The 19,425-nt window shown below is 35.0% G+C and overlaps 1 protein-coding gene across 1 annotated transcript in view; it reads left to right on the top strand.

Annotated features, from left to right (window-relative positions):
- The first annotated feature begins 275 nt into the window (after window positions 1–275).
- PRMT9 (protein arginine methyltransferase 9) overlaps window positions 276–19,425 on the top strand; it is a 39,490-nt gene continuing 20,340 nt past the window's right edge. Inside the window, exons 1-7 of the mRNA XM_044680892.1 lie at window positions 276–512; window positions 3,510–3,658; window positions 8,699–8,935; window positions 9,323–9,490; window positions 13,202–13,304; window positions 15,174–15,280; window positions 18,349–18,541. Of these exons, the coding sequence (XP_044536827.1) occupies window positions 339–512; window positions 3,510–3,658; window positions 8,699–8,935; window positions 9,323–9,490; window positions 13,202–13,304; window positions 15,174–15,280; window positions 18,349–18,541 (1,131 nt within the window). The 5' untranslated portion in view covers window positions 276–338. The remainder of the gene's footprint in view (window positions 513–3,509; window positions 3,659–8,698; window positions 8,936–9,322; window positions 9,491–13,201; window positions 13,305–15,173; window positions 15,281–18,348; window positions 18,542–19,425) is intronic.

The raw sequence follows: 19,425 nt of genomic DNA on the forward strand, positions 1-19,425 counted from the left end.
TAAGGAAAGGAGTGGCCTTGGTAGAGGCATGCGCAACGCGTAAGCGCCGGTTAGTTCGAGTTTCTCGGGCTTCTTCGGAAGCAGGGATCTAGAACAGAAAAGCTGCGAACGCCTACTCCTGGGTGGGGAAGCGTAGCGCGCGTATTACGTAAGAAAAACGGACGTTGGCGCCGGGGCCGGAAGTCCCTCGTTTTTGTGTTTTCCGCTTTTTCCGGTTTCACTCTCTCGTCTCTTTTATTTCCCCTGCGTTTTTAGAGGGAAACCGTGCCGCCCGGAAGTCGAAAGGTCTCCAGGGAGTACCAGAAGGGTTTTGGCCCTGACCCTGTCGAATACCGAGCATGCCGCGCTCGCGGGGCGGGGGCCGGAGCGGGCAAGAGGCCGGCAGGACTGAGCTGGTGTCCCGCTCGCTGCAGAGTGCGCAGCACTGCCTGGCCAGCCGGGACTTCGGCACGGCCTACGCGCACTACCTACTTGTGCTCAGTCTGGCGCCCGAGCTGCGGGACGACGTCAAGGTGAGCGCCAGGCCTGGCCGCTCCGTTCTGTCCAGCGTGCTCTTCGTGCCCTTTCTGCCCCGCCGATCGGTTCCGGTGCTGTAGGACAATTCCTGGGGAGAGGAAGACCGCAATGTTCTAGGCCCTCCCTTCAGGGAGCTCCTGCCCTCGGGTTCGGAGTCACAGCCCGGGAAGGGGTCCTTAGGTGCGCTCAGGCCATCCCACTCCTTGTGCAGGCTGACTGAAGAGCCTCACAAATGATTTGCCTAGGGTCAGGCAGACTTAGCAACAGGCAAACGAGGTTTGAACTCGAGTTCTCCAAATCCAGTGTCGTTTTATTTCACTTTAAAGAATACTGGATTTAGGATCATACCTTGATGTAGAGATCACAGGACAGTCGAGTGCCTTCACATACCTCTGTCATCTTTAGATGTAAAATGAGGAGATTGCATTAGATATTCCAGAATCTCATCATAATTTCATTTGAGTTGTTCTAGTAGTTACCAGTATGTACTGCTTTACATCTCCCACCTCTGCCTTTAACGGAGTAGAAGTCTATATCTGGAATGCATACACTTTCTGTCCCAGTTAACTTAGTACAGACTTGTGCACTTGTCATATCCCTTTCAGTCTTGTGCAAAGATATGGTTCCTACCCTCATGAAGCTTAAGTCCAATTGGGCTATAAGACATAACCATTAACACAGCTAGTGTGTTTTTGAGGTATATGATTTAAATCCAAGCCTGTCCTCTATCTGCTATACCATGCTTAACTTAAAAGCAAAAATATTTTCAAATGATTGATTTCTATTGCTAACACATATTTGTACAGTTATATTGCATGCATACAACAATAGTACCAGTTTTAAAACAAAGCCTGTATCCATATTATAAATAATATATTTTGCGAGAATTCACATAAAAAAGCAAACTGTCACCTACTCCATATTTTATTTTTTTAATAACCCTTACTGTCTGTCTTATCAATTCTAAGAGTGGCAATTGGGAATTAAGTGATTTATCTAGAGTTACACAGTTAGGAAGCGACTGAGGTCAAATTTGAAACCATGTTCTTCTAATCTACTTTTATGTTTTAACAGAAGCTAAAAAAACTAATTGATTTAATAAGATCTGATTCAGTAAGATCATTACATGTTCATTTTTTAAATCTATGGGAAAAATTTTGAGTAGAGAAGACAAGGCATAGTTAAAAGCATTGAAGAGTTTCTCCCTAAAAATAAATAAATTTGGTACATCATGATGAAAGTAAAGGCAAATGTCTTTGTAGGATATAAAATTTAAAGTTCTAAGTAAGATTTAGTCTTGATTAAAAACATTAACATTTCATTGATGTGGGGACTTAATATTTCCTCATTAGGTATGGCCAGAAAGTTCCATTGGAGGGTGCCAAATCTCCAGAGAATGAACTTGCAACTTATCTAGGCTGGTCCTAGGATGAGGCACATGATTTTTGTTAGGTCTATCCTGAAAGCTTTTCTAGCTTTTTTTTTTTTTTTTTTCTTAAAACCCCCATAATACTATGTATTGGTTCCAAGGCAGAAGAGTGGCAAGGGATAGGCAATGTAACTTGCCCAGGTTCATAGCTAGGAAGTATCTAAGGCTAGATTTGAACTTAGGACCTCCTGTTATTAGGTCTGACTTAGCTGCCCCCTTTTTCAACTTTTGAACTCTGTTTCGAAGCCTAAAATTTGTATGCTAATATGAGGCACAGGATAGAACTTTCAGTTCAACAAACATTAAGTGCTTAATATGGAGGTTAAGCAAAAATGAGGGGCCTTGTTCTCAGGTTTTTTACATTTTGCTAGGGGAAAAATGTATACAGATAAATACCAAACATACAAGGTCATCCATGTCTTAAAAAAAAGATGACTATGTGAAGACAACTGAAGTATAAAAATGGACCACAGATCCATTAATATAGTAGTCTTCACTGGAAAATGAGGAGTTGTCCATCAATTAGGAAATGACTAAACAAATTATAGTATATGAGTGGTAATAGAATATTATTGTACCTAAGGAAATTATAGAAAAGATGGATTGAAAAACATTGGAAGACTGGTACAAACTAAAGCAGAGTGATTTGAACAGGACTAGGAGAATATATAGCAACTCACATTGTAAAGAACAATAACTTTGAAAGGTTTAAGAATTGTGATTTATAACTACCTTAGAGAACTAATGGTGATGGAGGCTACTTGCCTCTTGACAGAGAATTGATGGATGTTAGTTGTAGAATAAGATACACAGTTTGAGACATCCAATGCCTGGATTTGTTTTGTTTGAATATGCTTTAAAAAAAATTCTTACCTTTTGTCTTAGGATCAATACTAAGTATCAGTTCCAAAGCATAAGCAGCTGGGGTTAAGTGACTTAGTCACACAGCTAGGCAGTGTCTGAGACCAGATTTGAACCTAGAACCTCCCATCTCTAGACCTGACAATTTCCACTGAGCCACCTAGCTACAATATGCTTATTTGAAACATGAAGGACATTTTTTTCATTTCAGAGAGGTTAGGAGAGCAAATGATAAGGTTTTTTTTTCGTTATTTAAAATAGTTCTATGTAGTCAAAAACTAATATTTATGTTTTGTATTTAGCTGTAACACTAATTCTGGCTCTACTAAACTACCTGTGTGACTTTGGGTGGGTCTTAATTCTTCTTTAAAATGAGAGAATTAGATTAGATGACCTCTTCAGTTTCAATGAGCTCTGAATCTGTGATCCTATCATAGATAGATATGAGATGAAGAAAAATGGAATACACCATGAACTTGTAGTTATATGCCAATTTCCCATTTTGCGTTGTTGCCATCTATGTGGGTTGTCCACTTATCACTGAAGTTAGAGAACTGAATCATATTTCCCTTTAGTTATGAGATGCTTTTTGAGGAAATAGCTTTTAAGATAGTACTTTCATCAAATAGTATTTGAATTATCTGAAATCCTAGATTTGACACTATTTTGTTTTACTGATGAATATTTTTCCTCTTTTAAAAAGGAAACCTTTCAGTACACCCTCCTCAAGTGGGCAGAAGAACTATATTCTCTGAATCGAGTACAAGACTTATTTGGTTGTTATGAGCATGCTTTGGAACTTTTTCCTGATGATGAAGTGATTTGTAACAGTATTGGGGAGCATCTGTTCAGGTTTGTTATTTCAAAAGCATGTCTTTGTTCAGAATTAGAGGATATGAAAAAAAATAATTAAAAAAAAGAATTAGAAGATATATAAAAGTTAGGGTTAAATTATTAATGTCCAAACAAGAAGATAATATTTTTGAACATGGCATCATGATTCCTGTTTTTCCACTTGTGGTTTTAATGAGACCTTTAACTTTTGGTCCAGGGGTAAGAAAAGGTTAACTTGCTACTTTTGAACTGGAAAGATTTGAGAGTATCTGTGGGCATGAATAAGTGAGACGGTCATGGTTAGATTCTTTTTGTGGCAGATGGGGGGTGGGACTTAAACCTGAGATTATGTTTCCCAGAATCCCATAAATTGAAAGTAGGAAGGAATCACATTAGCCATCTAGACCAATCTGTACACTGAAATCCCCCTTCCTCCATCTCTCTATGAAGCATATTCCATTTTTGAGTAGTTCTATTAAGAAGTTTTTTATTGTTGTTTTTTTTTAAATGACGCCCCTTAAACTCTATTGTATTTTTTATCTTTAAGTTCTTTTCTTGAAACTGGAATCTTAACCTTTCCTTGTCCCCTCTCCAAATGGGTGTGTGTATTTGTGATTAATATTAGTATTGTGCAGTTTATGCACAGAATCCTTCCCAAATGGCCCAGCTATAATTTTGTTTTATTTTTAAAACCCTTATTTTATGTCCTAGTAACAACCCTAGGACAGAAGGGCAAGGGGTAAGCAATTGGAGTTAAGTGACTTGCCCAAGGGTCACACAACTAGGAAGTGTATGAGGCTAGATTTGGACCCAGGTCCCAACTCCAGGTCTGGTGCTCTATCTACTGAGTCACCTAGCTGTCCCTCACAACTATAGCAGTAATTCCATTGTGGAGAATAATTCTCTTGTTCTTTTTTAAAAAATGATCTATAGGGGGCAACTGGGTGACTCAGTGGATTGAGAACCAGGCCTAGAGACAGGAGGTCTTAGGTTCAAATCTGTCCTCAGGCACTTTCTAGCTGTGTGATCCTGGGCAAGTTACTTAACCCCCATTGCCTAGCTCTTACCACTCTTCTGCAAGATGGAAGGTAAGGGTTTAAAAAAAAAAAAGATCCATAACACTGATTTATGTTATAGGTACATTCCTGCTGTTTAGTCAAGAAACATTGAGCACTTAATATAAGTACTGGGGATCCTGAAAAAGGCGAAAACAGTACTAATCTTCAAGGAGTTCCCATTCTAATCAGGAGCTATGACACAGCAGATAACTATGTACATACAAAACATACAGGTAGATAGAGGGTAATCTTGTAGGGAAAGCACTAGCATTAGGGAAGATTGGAAAGGGTTCTTGCCAAAGGTGGGATTTTAGCTGAGATTTGAAAGAAGCCAGAGAGGAAGAGCTAAGGACAGGGAGCATTCCAGGCATGGAAGACTACATGGAAAATGCATGGAGGAGAGGCAAGTACGTGGCTCAGTAGATAGAGTATCAGGCTTAGAGGTAGGAGATCATGGGCTCAAATCTAGCCTCACATACTTCCCACAGGTGTGATCCTGGCCGAGTCACTTATCTCCAGTTGCTTAACCTTTACCACCTTTCTGCCTATTAATTCTAAGACAGATGGTATGATTTAAAAAAAAAAAGAAAGAAAGAAAATGCATGGAGGGGCAGCTAGGTGACACCTTGAGTAAATTGCCAGGCCTGGCGTTGGGAGAACCTGGATTCAAATTTGGCCTTAGACATGTCTTAACTGTGACCTGGGCAAGTCACTTAACCCTGTTTGCCTTAACCCTTTCTATCTCAAGAGCTGTTTATGAAAACTTAAAGTAAGAGTTTAAAAAAGAAAATATATAGAGCTGGGAGATGGAATACTTTGTTGGATGAATGGGCCAAGAGGCTAATGTCACTGAATCATAGAGCATTGTGGAGAGGTGTTAAGTGTGAGGATACCAGGAAGGTAGCAGGGGCCTAGTTTAAAGAGTCAAAGATGGCAGTTGTAGCCGAGAATGTAAGAGTATAGAAAAAACCCTTAATTTTATCTTTAATTTTAAAAATCATATTATTTTCTATCACTATTCTACTAAAGGTAGCCCAAATTAGTGAAACATAGATATCCTTCTTGACTGTCAATATAAGGCCTGCTGTTGATAAGCAAATGAATTCCATGTTCTATCAAAAGGCCCTTAGTGTTGAGAATATTTTCACCCCTTGATATAAATCAATTTGACTAATGAAAGTATTGTTATTTAGATATTCTAATTTGCAGTGTCATTTGTAGGTGCACAAAATATTTTATTTTCTGGTGTGATTACTAAAATATATATAAAAAGAATTACTGACTTACTGACTTTAAAAATAAGTATATCTTTAAAAAAGTAGAATCTGTGTTATTTAGTCAAATATATTAAGTTATGAGAATAAATATTTATGTTAATAGTAAGTTATTTTAACTTCTGTTGCCAAATTTAAGCATTCAAATGTATGAATAAAAATCACATAAAAGAAAATAAGAGAACTATAATAAACAAATGGGAACAATTATAAATAATTATTACATGTAACAAAACTCCCCATTATTAAAGCAAATTTCTTTTTGCATCCCCAGTGCTTAGCACAGTTCCTGACACAAAGATGATGCTTAATAAATATGATTGAAATCCTGAAAGATATATATTTCCCTCAATAGGATAGTGGCAAAATTATCTTTTATATTTCTGTAATCCTTTTTGGACTTCTTTTCTGTATGTTTAACATGGTTATGAATGAAAATTTTTTCTCTTTTTAAATAGAATCTTAGAATCGTAGACTCTTTTTTTCTTTTTAAGCCCTTATCTTCTGTCTTAGAGTCAAGACTGTGTATTGGTTCCATGGCAGAAACTCAATACAAACTAGGTAATGGGGGTTAAGTGTCTTGTCCACTAGGAAATGTCTGAGACCAGGTTTGAACTCAGGACTTCCCATCTCTAGGCCTGACTCTCCATCTACTGAGCCACCTAGCTTCCTCCAGAATAATAGACTCTTAGACTTAGAAGGAGCCTTAGTAATCTTTTAATATAAGACTTTCATATTCCAGATGGAAAATTACTTCCATTTAGATAAAGTGTTTAGGGAAGTCACTTAGCTAGTGGTAGCAGACTGCTCACTCAACCATAGGTCTTTGATTTCCTATTAAATCCAATGTTCCTCCTGATGAACTATATATACAATGTCATATAATATTGAGGTACAGTTCAAAGTAGTCTTGACAGGTCTGGCAAAATGTGTTAGTGTTTGGTTATTTTTGGGGGGGTGCAGTTTGAGAAAGATTGTAAAAGACTCCTTTTTTAGAGTAGACACTAGTCTGATAACATTAAACTGAGGATTGAAAAGGGATAAGTGTAAGATCTTTTATTAGGAATAAACCATTAAATAGGTAAATTATTGTTAGAAACAAAAACTAAGTAAATAATATATTGACCAATAAACAGTGTCTTCCCTTATAGCAACTGGAATAATTTTCCATTTAAATAAGATTAATTTATTTTAATTTTAAGTACATGTAATTTAAATAATGAAATTAGAATCATTTGAAATTATATTTTTGCCCTTCTGACTTTACTTAAAAGTTTCAGTTTTAAACATATTCTAGATTGGAAAACATGTAAGGGTATATAATCACATGATTGTGACTACTAAATTCCTAGATAATTAGTCTCTGAAAACTGGATGGACTCCCTAATGGGTCAGTTTTGTTATTGTAAACTATTGTAGCCACCATAAAAATTCAAGAAGAATAAAATTAGATTGTGGTGGTTTGAAGAATTTTATGGCTCTTAAAAAAATTAATTTATCTTTCATTAATTTAGAATTTGTGGTACTTGATAATAATTTTGGCTGAAGTTTGCTTTAGCTTCTTTCCAGGAGAAAAGGATTTGTTCAGCCAGGAAATTAAGAGTGCAAAGAAGATTTGAAGTAAAATGCATCTTAAAACAGTTTAGAAGTATTTCATTTTCTCATATGCAGGTAATATATCAACAAAATTATTATCTAAAGAATATCTTTGGTTGTAGAGCAGAGTTTGGGTAGATTTAATTTGAATAGAAGCATCTGTTGCATGTTGGAAAAAAAGCCCTATACTTGGAGGTGGAAAACCAGGACTTAAGACACTACTATATGAGTTAATCATTTTGACTTTCTAAGTATCTGTGTCCTTATCTGCAAACGGCAACATTAAACTGCACCTTTTTTGTGTGTCGTGGATTGCTTTGGTAGCCAGAGGAATGACTCCTTAGAATAATGTTTTTAAGTGCATAAAATAAAATATGTAGTATTAAAAAGGAAATCAGTTAAAGTAGTTACTTAAGAAAAAGTTCATAGACCATAGGTTGACACCCTTGATCTCTAAGGTCTTTTTTAGTTCTGCCTAAAGTTTTATGTTTCTGTGGCACAATTTAATAAATGATTTTCTTCCCATAGCTAGACAACTGCAGTTTACTGTAACCTTAATATTTGTATTTACAGCTCTGATCTAGGTTCCATTTTTTGAAATTAACTTTGCAGCTAAATCAGAAAACTGAATTATTTGGTTACTTTATTTATCAAGGCTTGTGAAGTTATTGAGAAGGTCATCATTTCTAATTCAGCAATTTAATCATGGATGTTTGGAGGTGGTATTTAATCATATAGCTTGCCTTATCAGACACTCAGTGAGTATTGATTACTCAGTTGTACAATACTGTTTTTTTAGAATTGTGCATAGGTAACTAAGGCTAACATGAAAGACCATGACATGACTAACTTACTTGTGGAGACCAGATTAACCTGTGAAATGGTAGTAAGTAATAATATAAAATCTTTTGGTGTAAGTTTATGTGTAGTGGGAAGAATTAGCAAGAGAAAGATTGCTAGGGGTTATAGTAGTCAGGGAAATTTTCATGAAGGAAATAGGCCTTTAGCTGGGCCCTTAAGGATAGATTTTGGGGTAGAGTGGAGAGGGTTTTCCAGATGCAGAGAGGCATGTAGATGTGGAGGTGAAAGTAGATAGCTGAATATTTTGTTCACTGTTTTTTTACTGTTAGAATGGGCTTTAGAGATGAAGCAGCTGGCTATTTCCATAAAGCAGTGAAACTAAATCCTGACTACACTGATGCAAAGGAAAATTTTTATCGGGTTGCAAACTGGCTGGTGGAGCGCTGGCATTTTATCATGCTTAATGACACCAAGAGGAATATGACTTATAATTCAGCAATCCAGAAGGTGGTTCAGTTGGGGTGCAAAACTGTTCTGGATATTGGAGCTGGAACTGGAATACTAAGGTTTGTCATTCTTGAAGTAGTACATGTAGATTCTTATTATCTTTTACAGAATGAGACCTATATTTTCTTTAGAAAAATATTAGTATTATCTGCTTTAGAATTTTAGAATTATCATCTTAAAAGACATTTGTGTTACATAGTTACTATCTTATATATAGTTGTCCTAATTCTTGTGAAACTGACTTGGTTATTTATTAGCATTGATAACTTGAAATTTTAATAATGTTAATTTAAAAAACAGAATGAAGCCAAATTTATAAAATTAATCTAAATTTAAAGAGAAGTAGGCATGTCATCTTCTTAAAATGTAAAACTCCCTTATTTTGAAAAGAAAACAGGAAATTTCATTGCTTGATTTTTTTTTCCTGTTGGATTTTTTTTCCACAGCATGTTTGCTAAAAATGCTGGTGCACATCGAGTCTATGCCTGTGAACTGTCAAAGACCATGTATGAGCTTGCTTGTGATGTAGTGGCAGCAAACAAGATGGAAACAGGGATCAAATTATTACATATGAAGTCTCTGGATATAGATGTTCCCAAGCACATTCCTGAGAGGTATTGTAAAGTATGTCCTGTAGTACCTTTTAAGTTACTATTTGATTTTTTACAATTAAGTTGTGAAAATCGTCTAGGTTTAAGTTCCAACTAACAAGAGAAAACTATCTGATTAAAAAATGTGATTGTAGATTAGGTGATGAAGGGAGAAAGTTATTCTTTCTAAGGACAAATTCATTATATTGTAGAGATCTTAGTAGAAATGTACATTTAGTTTAGGCATGTGAACTAACATTCACCTACACATTTCATGAATCTAAAAACAAACCCTGAATACATAGGGCTGGGAAAACTTATCAAATATTGTAAATTTCTACAACTTTCAGAGTAGCCTCAGAGGTTATTGTGGTAACAGGTTTGTTTTCTGATTTGGGACCTCTGACAACTTTGAATGTAGCCCGTTGAGGCGTAACTCTTCATTGTGATTTCATCCCAGTTTTATATTAACTTACCCCTAACCTATACTTTACCTATGAGATTTAATGTGATATATTAGAACATTGAATTGGGAATCAGGAATTGTGAGATTTAGTCCTTATTCTTTTATCTTCCCTCATAGGTTTTACCTACTTCACAGGTTTATTATGAGGAAATTGTTTTGTAAATGTAAGCTAATCATTTCTCATCTCAATTTTCTTACTTGTAAAATGAGGGAGTTAGACTAGATAATTGCTTTGATTGTCCATTTAGCTGTGGTTCTTACCATAACTTCCTGCAATCTTGTGAGTCAGTCAGTCAGTCAGTCAGTAAATATTTATTAAATGCCTATTATATACCAAGCACTGTGCTAAGTGTTGGAGGTGAGGGTCTTGTTGGTCAGTCAGAGCTATCAGTTACGGTTCTCACTGTCAGACTGTAGCCTTGGCTATACTACTGCTCCATCATCTAGACCAGTGATGGGCAAACTGACCTGCTGGCCAGATGCGGCCCCTGAAATGTTCTATCCGGCCTCGAGACATTATTTCTAATCTGACGAATACAACAAGTAGGATACAATACAATGAAACTTCAAAAAAGTTGCCTTAGAAACAGATTGACAGACAAGCATTTCCTTTCCTTTGGCCCCCCTCTTTAAAAAGTTTGCCCAGCACTAATATAGATGCTTTTTTTTTTTCACTGCGTCAGCACTTGAGGCATTCATCTTCATTCATATCATTTTGTTTGGCTTTAATCTTTGTATATTCTTTTTTTTAATATTTTTTTTTATTTTAAACCCTTAACTTCTGTGTATTGACTTATAGGTGGAAGAGTGGTAAGGGTAAGCAATGAGGGTCAAGTGACTTGCCCAGGGTCACATAGCTGGGAAGTGTCTGAGGCCGGATTTGAACCTAGGACCTCTTATCTCCAGGCCTGGCTCTCAATCCACTGAGCTACCCAGCTGCCCCAATCTTTGTATATTCTGATTGAACATTTTCCTAAATATTTTTAAAGCATTAATATAAATGGTGATAGCCTTTGGAAACTATAGCAATAAATTAAACTCTAAGAGTGTCTAATATCCTTTATCATTCTTATTAATAAGCATCCATCGTTGTTATTGCATTGCTAATATTTGTTGGAGAAGTTTTGAAACATGTATGGATTTGGATAGTTGTGGGAAATAGTTGGGTAGACATAGTGTTGATTCTTTGTACTACATAAAAGATAAAGGTCCTCTCACTGTGACAGTATTGATTTAATTTGGAAGGTCTAAACCAGTGATGGGCAAACTATTCCCCGCAGGCCAGATCCAGGCCATAGTTTGCCCATCACTGCCTTAAGCAATTCCCTAATCACTACATCTGGATCTCTACAGCTTGGATCTGGCCCTCGGGGAATAGTTTGCCCATCACTGGTCTAAACGATTAATTCATAGAAAGTTTTCCACTTCTTCATTCTCTGCAACAAATATTGGTATATTATCTGTAGCTATTTTCAAGTAGTATTTTAGCAAATACTTATAAAAACTTTAATATTCAGTTATATAATGTCCCAAGGAATGTTACTTTTTGTTGCTTTGCAACATTTGATCAGTTAGCAGACATTTATTAAGTGTGTAAGATTTGCATTTGTTTGACAAAATAATAATAGTAAAGAATTTGTGGTTGCTGTATATAAAATTAACTTCTTAAATCAAAATGCTGTTAGTAGCTCTTAATAATTTAATATAATATAAATATAGTAAAAGTAAAGAAATGTAGGAGGGAAGTAGAAAAATATTTCCAACCTACCACCCTAGAGTTTGATCTGAAGCAATTCAGCTTGCTCCCTGGCAAAGATCCGATCTCCATGTGGAGGACTGTTAATCTCTTCAACAAGGGTCTCACCAGCATAAGCCTCTTCCTTGAGTTTCATTCATACACCCAGAAAGCCTCCAGTGCAGAATCATGCTCAGGAGTCCTTGGGCTGGCCTTTTATAATGAGTTTTTCCAAGTTACTTCCTGTATCTCCCACTTTCCGGGAACCAGTCCCAGCCCCCTAATTGGCCGGGGGGGGGGGGGGGGGGGGAGGGGGGCGGAGGGGTGGGGAAGAGAGTAGTTCTTGTGGCCTTTCTTGTGAACTTTCTTTGTTAGTGAGTGGGGATACTTTAAAGTTCTTGATTGATTCACTTAAAATAGACAAAGAGAGTTTAATTCTCTCTTCACAAGTGCCTGCTATGTGCCAGACACTTAGGTACTGTGAGTACAAAGACAAATGGATAACTTGTGCATGCATAGATATTGACATAATCAATACTAGGTGATTTTGGGACTGAAACCCTGGGCCACTGGCATATGAAGAAAAGATTTTTGTAGAAGGTGGTCCTGGGGCCAAGCCTTGAAGAGGCCTCGCTAAGAGACAGAATGAGGGTAACTAGTTCAGGGCATGAGGAACAAAAAGAAATCCAGTGGGACTTCATTTTAGTTTGTAAACAGGAGAATCATATGAAAAAAGATTGCATCAATCAACAAACATTTTAGGGTCTACTGTGTGCCAAATCCTGGGCCAGGTACTGCAAATAAAAAGATAAAAATAATAATGATCCTGGCTTTGAAAGAAATTCTATTGGGAGAAATGACATGTACATTTGTAAATATATTTATATGACTCTTGGCACTGTCATCACTGACTATATGGCTGTCACCCTCTTTGAGCCAATTTCTTTATAACATGAGATAATAAGGTCATTACTGGCCTCATAGGATGGTTGTGAAGAAAGTGCTTTATAAATCCTAAAGTGCTATGTAAATAGCTGTCATAATTATTCTGAGTTTCAGAAAATATGTAAATAGAATAGAACTTATCTATTTCTCCAGAATTTAAGAAATTGTGGTTGGCATAATGATATTATGTCAATGTGATTTCTTTAAATTATAGTATTGAATTAGATCGTTTCATGGGAAAATGTGGGGTAGTGACAAAACACTTCATTTTACTATCAGATCATGAAAATATTTGGGAGTGGAAGCATGTATTCTGTGTTATTGATGCAATTTTGTAATCATGTATTTTAAAGTATTAAAACTGAATGTTAGAGGAAAAAAGTGCTTTAACTAAAAAGAACTATAATACTTTCAACCAAAGAAATTCATTCTTACTTTGTAGCAGTAATGGTACTTCTTGTCTCTTGACAAAATTTTGAAGCTATTTTATGTTTTATAAAAGATAATTTTAGGCAGAGAAGTATAGATATTTTCAAATGTATGTATCCTTTTAAAAACTTACATATATCTTTAAAAAATCATTCTATAGAGTTTCCCTAGTTGTAACAGAAACTGTCGATGCAGGTTTGTTTGGAGAAGGAATTGTGGAGAGTTTGATTCATGCGTGGGAACATTTACTTTTGCAACCAAAGGTAAGTAGCATGAAAATTCTTTAATAGGTTAGAAAGTATATATGTGTATGTATTTGCATGTATACATATTATGATTTTTAAAATTTGTGATGAGAATTTTTAAAAATTAAATTTAAAATTCAAATGATTTTTTTATTCACATTTTACATTTATGAAAACTTAAAGTGGATAGGTACTTCAGAATACTATTTTTTGTTTATTTATATGTATGTGTGTGTCTGAGTATGTATATAGGTCCTTGCATGCATAAATCTTTAAGCATTCATATAAATTTAGGAGATTCTGCATAAAGTCTTTCAAAAAGACTTATGTAAGACTAAGTAATTATCCTAAAAACTTGAATGAGAGAACACTATAAATTTAGAAACATTTTGTTTTAAAAGCCTCTTCAGGCTCTCACAGGGTTGCCCAGCACTTAGTAGGCAGTTAGTAAATGCCTTTTCATTGTTTGAATACTTAGTATATTTTTAAGATCATTAATGTATGTTAAGTTATTCTAATGAGACTATTATCTTGGAATATCTAGAAAAATCTCATGCTACACTTTTCATTATGATATATATGTATATATATAAATTTGACTGACAAACAAGAGGGATATTTAATTTATGGTAGCCTTGCTTATTAAAAATCTATCGTAAGCATACATTGTCTAATCTTTAGTTGGTTCTATAAGAGCAAAAAACTATAACTGGGGAAGTTAGTCTTATAGGAATAATGTTATAAATGGAACATTAATCATAGTCACTTTGTAGTTTACATAGGGGTGTTAGTCATCAGCTATCTGATTGACATCTTAGTTGATTGACCAAATGAAGTTACAACAATGTAGTTTGATTATAATGTGTTAATGTTGTTAATGATATGAAACAGCATTGGTCAGAATAGCACCATATGCAGTATTTCCCCATAATTCAGTACATTGCATATTCAGCATCAGTTTTTAAAGAGTTGTGGGTCCTTTTTTGGTGCTACTTTTAATGCTTTAGATCAGTGATGGGCAAACTTTAAAGAGTGGGCCAAAGGAAAGGAAAGGAAATGCTCATCTGTCAATCTGTTTCTAAGACAAGCCTTTTGAAGTTTCATTGTATTGTATCCTACTCGTTGTATTCATCAAATTAAGAATAATGTCTTATGGCTGGATAGAACATTTCAGGGGGCCACATCATCTGCTCTAGATCAATAGTTTTCAAAGTATGTCCTGGAGAAACCTGGGGGACCCTGAGAACTTTCCAGGGGATCCACAAAGTCAAAGTTGTTATTACAAAATATTAATATGTTTTAATTTTGGACATAGTAACCACATAAACAAAAGATTTTGAGGGGAGGGGTTCTCAATAATTTTTAAGAATATAAAGAACTATTGAGAAACATAAATTTGGAAACTGCTACCGTAGATCATAGGTTATGTTATAAAGTGTTCTTTTGGAGGAAGTACTCTCATCAGTGAGACCTTGGAGGAAGAGAAATGTCAAAGAGAGTTTGGGAGAATTTAAGGTTGAGTGAGGTGGTATCCAAGGCTGGAGTACAAGCAGGGTAATGAGATTAGATATATTTGGCTTCTTCTAGAAGGGGTATCTTGTTCCCAAACAGAACTGTAATGGAGAATGGAGTTTAAATGATGACTACCTACAAGTAATAAATATTGGGGTTATGAATAGAGTAGTAGGTACCCAAAATTTTACATTCTATAAAAAACTTGACAAAATTCTATTGATAGCTTGGGAAAATGTTTAATGAAAGATTGAGAATTCGTTGCAGTATTCATCTTGTGTAATAAAATTAAGTATTCACAATATAAGATAAACTCTAATGATACTTATGTTCTAGTCTGTATTCATAGGCTAAAAGTTTTATTCACATTTTCAGCCTAAAGGTAAAGATGGTAATTGTGAAGAATATGGACAGGTCATACCTGCAGGTGCTATTGTATTTGGGATGGCAGTAGAATGTACAGAGATACGAAGACATCACAGGTGAATGATTTTTTTGAATTGATTTAGGAAAAAGACATTTAAAAATATACTTTAAATACTCATCATTTTTTGTGCCTGTGAGTGACTATTATGTAAATTTCTGGTTTATGTTTGCTTTATCCTGAGTTTGAAAACAAGTTATGAAAAATAGATAATCTTATATCACCTACTATAAGAGTTTCTATATTTCTTATTTTTTATAGCATCATATTTGTTGTGTTAACATTAACACATCATCCTTTATTTGGCTGTTTTCTAATTGTTAGAATACAAGTTGTTTTCAGATTTTTGTTATTAATAGACATAATTAATGAATAGATATAACTAGTGAGTGGTTTTGAATGGTTGGCTCCCTTCTTCCTGTTTATGATATTTTTAGGATAAAATTCTAAATATGTTTTAGAGGTGATTGGACTGGGAATAAAGAAGACCTGGTTTTACTCCTCTTTCAGTCAGTTGCTACTTGTGTGATGTTGGGCAAATCACTGTATCTCTCTCTAAGTTAGCCTCTGAGCATATTTTCATCATAAAAGTTAAAAATATTTTAAAAATGAACTTGACTCATTCTTTTTCCACCTTTCCACATTAATTTTGTATGTGGTTGGTACTTGGCCTTTTTATGGTAGTTGAATTAATATGAAATGTGTAGTTCCAGATTAAGAAATGGAAGAAACTGAAGGTTCATAGACTACTTAGAAACCTCAGGCTTGCACAATATAATGATTTCCTTTTCAAGATTAGAATCTGAAGGTGCTGGATATAGTAAGCACCAAGAAGCATCATAAAAATTGACTTTTTCTTTAAACATATAGCAAATAATTGGTTAATAACTTAATAGTTATTTCAGAATTGCCTGTCTGTGTACAGGCAGGCCATTAATAAGAGCAAAGGTTAAAAATAAATGTCTATATATATATATTTTTTCAAAATATATTTTTAAAAAAGATATGAAAGGACATAGTACCGAAACAAACTGTCAACTTTGAAAAATGGGAAATGGATAAAAGTGAAGACATTACTTCTTATCAGCATTAGATGAACCAATGCAAAACATGAAAAGGCTGAAAGAGGCCACAGCTGCCTCAGGAGGCAAACATTGAATCTCCCTGTCAGATGGAGAAATATGGCAAACCAAGACAATCAGAGTAGAGAACAAACTTGCAGAATATTACCTGTAGTGGAGAGTATGGGAATGACAGACTAGGCAGTGTCATCTCAGCACTTTGAAAAAAAGTTGAGAAAATGAGCTTGCAGATAGCTTCTTGTGAAATTTAGCTAAGACAGTTCAGCTAAAGAGCATTTGTATATTCATTAATTCATCAACAAGCTGTTTTTATTAAATGCCTCATTTAATTCCACTCACTGGAGATCCTAAAAAGCTGGAGGTGCTAGCAACCAGAGGAATCTCTATAGACTTGACCTAGGAGGTGACATTGGAAAGGCTACTTAACCTCAATAAGTCTGTTTTCTCATCTGTAAATGTGAGGGGGGTGATGTGGCCTAAAGGACCTCTAAAGTCCCTTCTCCCTTTAAATCTCTGGACTTTTACTGACTGAGTAGCTATTGAGTTAGTCTAGCATATATTAACCAGACAGAACATATATGTGTGTATGTATATATGTATGCATATTTGTTATAGTATATATGACAGAATTAAGAGGAAGAAATTAGGCTGCACTGTATTAAGGGAATTTTATAGTGCTTTTCAATGATCTCAGACTACATGTTGCCATGAAATCTCATTTTAAAAACTATTGTTCCCTCCTTGATGCTATATGGCTACAGAATATGGACCATCATTATTTTGAGGAAATCAGAACTAAAATTAACCTGAAAGGCAATGGAAAAACTTAAGCATATTGCCATCAGTGAGTAGACATCAAGAGAATGCATAACATAAATTATTAAGGACACGTACAACTTGAAAAGGAAATGCACCAGTTTTGTAGTAAAGGATGAGAAATGGCAAACTGCATGAGTGCAGTGGGAAACCGTATGACCTATATTTGGACCCTTGTGGTGTATTACAGTCAAATTCTGTTGTAAAATATTATAACACCATTTGACCAGTAACTAATTTATAATATTGCCCCTTGGCACTAACTGCCTATGATAAAATCATTTTGCCTACCACTGAGTTTTTGGGGAACCAGTTAATGGTATTGGGTAGGATTTGTCTAAGTAGTTTTATACTTGCTTAATTTTGCCTTGTCACTAAAAGCCTAGAAATTTGCTGACCTGCAAAGAATGAATTCCTGGCCCAAGGCTGGTAAATGACTGGGTATTTATAACATTAATTTAATATTTCATTCTATAACTTAATATTATATCATTTAGGCTAGCACTTGCTTAAAAGATAATCTCATTTGCTTCTATTTTTATTTCCTTATTTGCAAAATTCAGAAATGGTTTTTTTGACATACCTTGCTTTTTATAGATTTTTAACCTTTAAATCTTGAGAATAGAATTTCTCAAAAGTACAGTTCTTTCTGTGGACATCTCTGTATGGAGAGATCCTATAATTCTTCTAAAAGTTCATGTAAAGGTAAAAATTGTTTAAAATGTTTATTGTATAAAAATACAAGAGTTCTGGAAAAATAGGAGCTTAGGGCTACTGAATTCTGAAACACTTTAGAGACTATCAGTAAGACCATTGCTATCAACTTTGTATCTCCATCCTTGTTTGTTGTGTGATCCCCTTTAAAGGGGTTGTTAGGCCTATAGTAACTGGAATCTCTAGCCAATAAAAGTTGTACTTCTGAGAGAATAATGAAATGACCCTAAAGCCAAGTTACTGTAGCCTTTGTGTAGAGGAGGATAGGTTGGCTCTCTGAAACCCCAGGTGGACCTACTATTATAGTCTTGTCGGAAATTATACGTTCTCAACTGACCTGAGTGCCAAGAGATCTTTTTTTTAAAAGCCTTTTAATTGATTTCACCATTTAGTGTTGCCAAGAAGTACTAGAAATGGTGTTTAACTGTTGTTTTTCAAAAGGCTCAGTGCTGGTGGGTTTGCCTAATGGTTTATAAAAATACAAATGTTGCCCTTTTTGCTCCCTTTTCACCAGGCTGGGTGTTCAGGATATTGCTGGTGTTCATTTACCAACAAATGTGAAATTTCAGAGTTTGGCATATTCTTCTGTAGATTCTGAAGAAACAATTGAACCATATACAACAGAAAAAATGAGTCGAGTTCCTGGGGGCTATTTGCCTCTAACAGAGTCCTTTGAAACTATGGCAGTAGATTTCAATGATCTTCAGGTAATAAACCTCTTGGATTTTTAGATTAATATTTCTATTTTAAAATTTACTGTATAGACACTAAAGTTTATGTGCTATCATCTAAAGTTCTAGACAGCATAATATAATAAATCATATAATGAGTACATAGTATAGTCTTTTAAAATTTGTTCCATTTGAGATAATTTTGTGATAAACAGCACTAGATTTGATGGCATATTTGATCCTGGTTTAAGGATAGAGATTAGAATGCTATATTCTGATTATTAGATCAAATTTTATCATTTCCTATTTTCTCTTATAAAATACATATATTATGTATAAATTTTTTCTAGGCTCTATAACTAAAGATCAGCCTATTGTTATATTATATAAAGATCAGCCTGTATATTATATTCTACACATAAATCATGACCATTGTTTTAGTGATTTCTTCTGACATTAACTCATAGTAGGTGGAAAATAGTGTATAGAACAATGGAAACCTAAGATTAAGAACTCAATTCTCTTGATTCCCTACCTAGTGTTCATTCATTTTGTATTGTGCTGAGTTTTGGTGAGCCATCATAGTGCAGTAGATGAGAGTGCTAGACGCATCCATATTCTAGGCATGATAGTAGCTGTATGACTATGGGCAAGTCTTAAATTTTGTATATATTAGATATTTCACTAGGACTTACCTACTAGGCCATTAATGGGTTGAGATGGATGTTGGGGGAGAAAAATTAAAACACTGGAAGTTCTCCATGCTAGCAGAATCTTAGATCCTATTTGTATCTATTTATGCCAAATTAAATCATCTTTTAATTTGGAGAATTTACTGTTTCATGTGAATATAGTGAAATATTAGAATAGACTTGAATGGACTTATAAAGTTACATACCACACGTATATATGTATATGGG

Source organism: Gracilinanus agilis, chromosome 6 (genome assembly GCF_016433145.1).
Source record: "Gracilinanus agilis isolate LMUSP501 chromosome 6, AgileGrace, whole genome shotgun sequence".
Lineage (NCBI taxonomy): Eukaryota > Metazoa > Chordata > Mammalia > Didelphimorphia > Didelphidae > Gracilinanus > Gracilinanus agilis.